A 6151-nucleotide genomic window follows, 5' to 3' on the forward strand; every position below is an offset into this window, starting at 1 on the left:
TAGATGGTTGTGAGCCACCATGTGGTTGCTGGGATTTGAACTCAGGACCTCAGGAAGTGCAGTCAGTGCTCTTAACCACTGAGCCATCTCTCCAGCCCGGCCTCAGAACTTTTAATTCTGCTCTTTTTCTTCATACCACTTCACTCCATTCACCCTACTAGCATGCTCTTACATATGCCTGGCCCTCTTGTTCTAGAAACAAACATCAAGAGGCAACTAAAAAATAGAAGAGGCAAAGACTGATGTGCTCTGGAGAAAGTTATTTCTCTGGAGGGGTAAATGTTTTAAAAATATTTAAGTTAAAAGTTCTAAAAGAGAATGAAAAGTTGTTTTTTATTTGTGGTGGTAAGAGCATAAAAGTATATTTGGTAGGGAAAATATGACATTCAGTGTGAAGCTCCAAAGCTCCCTATCCCAGATGGCTGCTCACTACAGATGTTCACAGACATGTAAACTTTGGGTATGATTGATTTGGGAATGTGATTTTTTAATTTTGGAAGTTCTCTATAATAAAGATTTTTGGTTTATTTTTGTTGTTGGCGGTAGTCGGTTTTTTTGTTTGTTTTTTGTTTTGGGGGTGGGGTGGGAGGTTTGAGACAGGATTTCTCTGTGTAGCCCTGGCTGTCCTGAAACTCACTCTGTAGACCATGTTGGCCTTAAACTCAGATCTGCTTGCCTCTGGCTCCTGAGTACTGGGATTAAAGGCATGTGCCACCACTGTCTGGCTAATAAAGTTTATTTTTTTTTAAATCTTAAAAAAATTAGTCAACACCTGCTCTCTTTTTCTATCTGGCCCTGATTTAAGAGCAGATATAGACTTGTAATACGTGCAGCCAATTATCAGTTGGTACCTTGAAAGCTTAGCAAGTCGTTGCGTTAGTCCCCAAGGCTGCTACAACAAATACCATAATAATACCATACACTTGGCAGGATCCAAGATCAGGAATGTGCAAGTCTGCACATCTGGGTGTGGTGGTGTATGTCTGTAGTGCAAGCATGGACTCAAGGGTTGAGGACCCTTGAAGCTTGCTTGCTGGCCAGCCAGTCTAGCCAAATTGGTGAATTCTAGGGTTAGTGAGTCTCTGTCTCCAAAAATGCAGTGAAGTGCAACTAAAGTAAAGAAGACACTTGTTGTAAACCTCTAGCTTCCATGCATGTGTGCACATATGTACTCACAAACTCTCATATACACCACATACAGACTCCTAACATCTGATATATGCCATCGATAATGCTTCACAGGCTCTAGAGAAGTCTTTATCTTGACCTGACTTTTGGACTCTACTTTTGGACTGAATATATGTCGAAGACTTTACAATCAATACTAATTGTGTCAGGATTAAATAAGATCTTCATTGAATCTGGATGGAAAGCTAAGTCCAAAGATTTTTCATTTAAATAATCCTAAAGTTGAATCTCATTTTGTCTAATGCTGTATAACCTTAAACAAGTTGTTTTTCTATATCTGATCCTGATAACTCATTTGTTTGGAGATTTTTGAGTCAGGGTCTCACTGTAGCCATAGACCAGTCTGACCTCGAACTTAGATATCCATTAAACCATACCAAGCTTTTTAGGTCTGCTAGCAGAGTAACCTACTGTTGCACAAGTGCCTGTAGGTGTAAATTTTTCTCAACCTACTTTAATAAGGATTTAAATTCCTGTCTAGCCTGCCAACCACCAGAGGTAGTGAAAAGAAAGGTTATTAGGATACAAGGGAAATGGACCTATTTAGAAATAGTGTTTTGGGGCAATTCCAGTCTTCATTGTTCTCAGTACAGTCCACTAGCAGACACCAAACATGAACTGGCAGCAGTCCAGTCCACTCAGCAGACAACACACACGAATCAGCAAGGGCAGTTCAATTCAGAAGAAATGGCAAGGCTCACCAATAACCAAGTCCACAGAAAGGGCAAGAAGCTGCAGGAACCTCACCAGAAGTTCTTTGGCGAGTTTCTCTCTCTGAAATCACCACAAGCAAAGCTCAGAAACACAGTGTAAGGCAAACCAATACATATGTATTGTCAGCAAAGACAAGGGAGGTGGAGCAAGGCAAACTAATGCTCTCATTTCCACTGCTGTGGGGTCATATTTATATTCTTTCTAAACATCACATGTTCTTTTACCTGTGTCTGCTTCAGTGAAACATTCTTTCGCCTGTGTGCCCCAATAAGAACATCATTTGACATAACTGACTTTCCAAAGAAACTAGAGGTTTTCACTTGAGATGCCTGCTACAATGATGTGCATTATGCCTCTTTTCACTTCTCTCCTCAAGGGGAAGCAACTTGGATGGTTTCTGTTCAGAACAGTCTGATCACTCGCTTCTGCACAAATGTCTTTTATGAATGACCCGGCCCATCTTGGAACACTTGCTATGTATATGAGTCTATCACTTTATTATGTAGTATTTTATGTTCTGTTTTGTCTGTGCTCCACCTTACTTCATTTTGTCTACTAGGGCAAACAGTCTTATCCTCAGTAAAGTTCTGTTAAATTAATGCTAACCATATTCACTTATATGTCAACTATGATTAAGCATTTTCTCATACGTTATTTTATCAGACTATAACATTCCGAGATTAAATGAGATAGCAAGTACTTGTTTCCTTGTAGCTAACATAGTCTTGATAAAAACATTAATTCTAGTTTTCCAAATTTTAGAACTTAGGCTCAAGCTACCCTTGAACTCCTTTCTGACCCTTGTTTGTTTTTCGTTATTCTTCCTCCTCCTCATAGTTCCTTATTCATAAGTGTATTGTGTGTTTGTGTTTGGTTTACTGTAGTAGACTAAAATCTGTGAGGGTGAAGACCTTATTTCTGTTTCTTAGGGTTCAGTACAAGCTCTGGCACAGAGAAAGAGCCACATACATATTGGAGGGAGGAGGAAAGACATGTAGTATGTATTTTGTAAGGGTCCAAACTGCTGGGAATAGTATAGATGCTATGAAGATGCTCATATTCGCTGTTCCATTTCATCCTTTGTTTTTTCCTCAGGATGCATGTCATGTTTAAAACGAAGGTACTCCCTCCAGCCTGTGCCAGTAAAGAAGATTCCAAATCGGTACTTAGGCCAGCCTAGCCCAGTTACACATCCACACCTCCTCAAACCAGGTAAAGCCTTTGATGGTAACAACCATCTCTCTAGTTTAGATACTCTGTCTAGAATATTGCTATACATTAAATTTTTTCTCACTAGCTGTGTGTCATGATTATACACTGGTAATATTAATGTAACTGAGGAGTTAAAGTTTTTATTTTAATTAGTTTAGATGCATCCATTGAACTACCAGTACTTTATTGACATCCAATTTAGAATAATAAATGCAATAAACCATGATTCAGAATAGCCAGTAAAAAGTTTATCTTTCAGGAATTTTTTTTTTTTGGTATGAGAGCTTTGCCTTTATGTATATATGTGTACCACATATGTGCCTACTGCCCTTGGAGGCCACTATATCCTCTGGAACTGGAGTTAGAGATGGCTGTGAGCTGCCATATTGGTCCTGGGGACTGAATTCCAGTCGTCTAAAAAAACAGCCAGTACTTTTAACCATCAAGCCATCTCCAGCCTCATATTTCAGTATTTTTTTTAAAGAAAAATTCTAATTTATAGTTTATAGTGCTAGTTTCTGTAGATCCTTTGTTTCTATTTAAAATGTTAAATGTTTGTTTGAAATTTTTAATTACTTCAATGTAGGTTGAACAGAATTTCCAGATGTTTATTGCTATGAGAATTGGCCTACTCCAGCTGATTAAAAGTCATGCAAAGGACTTGGAAGGTTTCTGTCTCTCCCCTGCAACCCACTCAGAGCTACTTCTAGAACATGTGCCATCACAATTGTTCATGTTAAGACTTTAAATTATTTTGGTTTATGTTTAGGAAGACAGTGATACTGTCATGAATAGCATCCCAGAGATAGGATAGAAGAGTAAAACAGAAAAGGCTTTAGAGACAAAGCTAGGGTTTTGAGGAAAATTACTTATTTTTTCAACCATGGAAAGATAAAAGTGTATTTCTGTAAGTAGCTACAAAAGCACATGTATTAATAATGTAAATTCCCTTTAGAAATATGTTACTCTTTCACTGTTTCCACTCAGTGAATGATACCAGTGTATCTCTCAGTGAGGACTTCCTTTGGCTGATTCTTCATCAGACTGGAATTCCTGCTGGGAAGTCTGCTGACACTCAGGAAATGCAGCTCACCACTGAAACACACAAGAAATCAGAGTTTTTCAAAGCTGTAAGGTAAGCATAATAGTAGTCCAGTTGATATTCTTTACCCTATCAACCTACTTGTAGTTTCTGTTTAAAGGAGGAAGAAAAGGTTGAATTGATACTTAAGTTTTACCAGCTTTGAAATTATTGATTTCTTGTGGTGAAATACTTTGTGGTAAGCTGCATTTCCCAGGCCTCGAACATACAGTCATACAAAAGCGAATGTCTAAATCACCGCTCTCTACATTCTGTACATGACTTTCATTTTTGCCTTTTTCACAGATCTGAGTATCTCTCTGAAAAAAGTATTAAAAACAACTTGAAACAAAACATCAATATTCAGTCTTGATGCTGATCACATAGAACATGAAAATTTCCTTTAAAAGGAGAAAAATAGTACTTTGAATAGTTTTTGTGAGTGAAGATGCACGCTTTTTATATTCTCTCCTAATCATAGCTTACATGTGAGAGCCAGAAAGTTTGCTTCCCCCCCCACACACACACACAGTAGTATGAGCTCTGTGCTTGAAAGGATGTGGCCACTCTTCAGTATGGTCCAGTACCTGGTCAAAGTATTATGTTAGGAACAAAGATCGGTGGTATAGGCGCATAAATTACATGTATACATACATCCACACATAAAACAGAATCATCGATGTCTTAAAGTCTAAAGAGTCCATGTGCCATGCCACTAAGCATGCAGACTTTATGGGGAAATGGTATTTAAGCATGAATCCTGTACAGTTACCCACAAACAGACATATACACGTTCTTTTAATCTGTTTTAACCAGTAGTGATGACTCATGCCTTTGATCCTAGCACTTGAGAATCAGAGGGAGGAGGATCTTGTGAGTTGAGGCCACCCTGGTCTACATAAGAAGCTCCAGGGTAGCCAGAGCTACATTGTGAGACCCTGTAAGAACTTATTTAACTGAAGTCAATTTAAGGAATTGTCAGTTCTAACTTTGCTCCAAAAAGAACCTCACATTTAGCATTTAGCATAGTTACAGAATGCCAATAACTTTAGCAAAATATATCAATCTCTTTCCTGTTAAATGAGTCCTACCATGAGACAGAGTACTGAATATAGAAAAGCATACTTTAGTTACTTATAATTCCACTACTTATAAAAATACTGTTGAGTTATAAATTCACAGTCCCAAGATGTTGCCCCTTAAATATTTCTAAGTCACTTACAAACTCATCTTCTATGTAATTTAAGTAAGTTCTCCCTTTAAAAAGAAGCGTTTGAGCTGGGCAGTGGTGGTGCACACCTTTAATCCCAGCACTTGGGAGGCAGAGGTAGACGGATTTCTGAGTTCAAGGCCAGCCTGGTCTACAGAGTGAGTTCCAGGACAGCCAGGGCTACACAGAGAAACCCTGTCTTGAAAAACCTAAAAAAAAATAAAAAATAAAGTGTTTGTTTGTTTGTTTGAGACAGGGTTTCTCTGTGTAGCCTTGGCTGTCCTGGAACTCACTCTGTAGACCAGGCTAGCCTCAAACTTACAGAGATCTGCCTGCCTCTGCCTCCCAAGTGCTGGTATTAAAGGTGTGCCCTACTACCACCTGGCTTAAGAAGTCCATCTTATAAAAGTTAATTGTTAAAGATTTGACTTTAATATCTGAAATGTTGGGCTGCAGAGATGGCTCAACAATTAAGAGCACTGGTTACTCTTTCAGACAACCTGCATTTGATTCTCAGCACCCACATGGTGGCTCATGACTATTTGTAACTGAAGTCCCAAGGGATCTGATGCCCAGTTGTGTGTCAAAACCATTGGGTGAACTTTATCAAAGAAAATATGCATGCCAGGACCCCATAGACCTACTTCATCAAATTTTAGCAAGTCAGGAGATCATTAAGGGTTAGAAAGAAAGAAGGAGGGAAAGGAAAGGAAAGGAAAGGAAAGGAAAGGAAAGGAAAGGAAAGG

At 38.7% G+C, this 6151-nt stretch overlaps 1 protein-coding gene and 1 long non-coding RNA gene across 7 annotated transcripts in view; one reads left to right on the plus strand and one right to left on the minus strand.

The window, feature by feature from the left end:
• The window catches only part of Xpnpep3 (X-prolyl aminopeptidase 3), a 52130-nt gene that overhangs the window by 11321 nt on the left and 34658 nt on the right, over positions 1–6151 (plus strand). For 4 of the 6 annotated variants that reach the window (XR_003714205.1, XM_028789858.1, XM_028789863.1 and 1 more), the window contains exon 2: positions 2998–3114. Coding sequence is in view for 4 of the 6 variants with exons in the window: in XM_028789858.1 (XP_028645691.1) it covers positions 2998–3114 (117 nt within the window). In the remaining 2 variants the exon portion in view is untranslated. Of the gene's footprint in view, positions 1–1454; positions 2380–2997; positions 3115–4101; positions 4250–6151 lie in introns of those variants that run through there. The other 2 variants (XM_028789859.1, XM_028789860.1) reach the window with 2 other exon arrangements.
• Positions 3963–6151, minus strand: part of LOC114640822 — a 5285-nt gene continuing 3096 nt past the window's right edge. Inside the window, exon 2 of the long non-coding RNA XR_003714206.1 lies at positions 3963–4209. This is a non-coding gene — a long non-coding RNA (uncharacterized LOC114640822). The remainder of the gene's footprint in view (positions 4210–6151) is intronic.

The sequence above is a fragment of the Grammomys surdaster genome, unplaced genomic scaffold, assembly GCF_004785775.1.
Source record: "Grammomys surdaster isolate TR1022 unplaced genomic scaffold, NIH_TR_1.0 125852, whole genome shotgun sequence".
NCBI lineage: Eukaryota > Metazoa > Chordata > Mammalia > Rodentia > Muridae > Grammomys > Grammomys surdaster.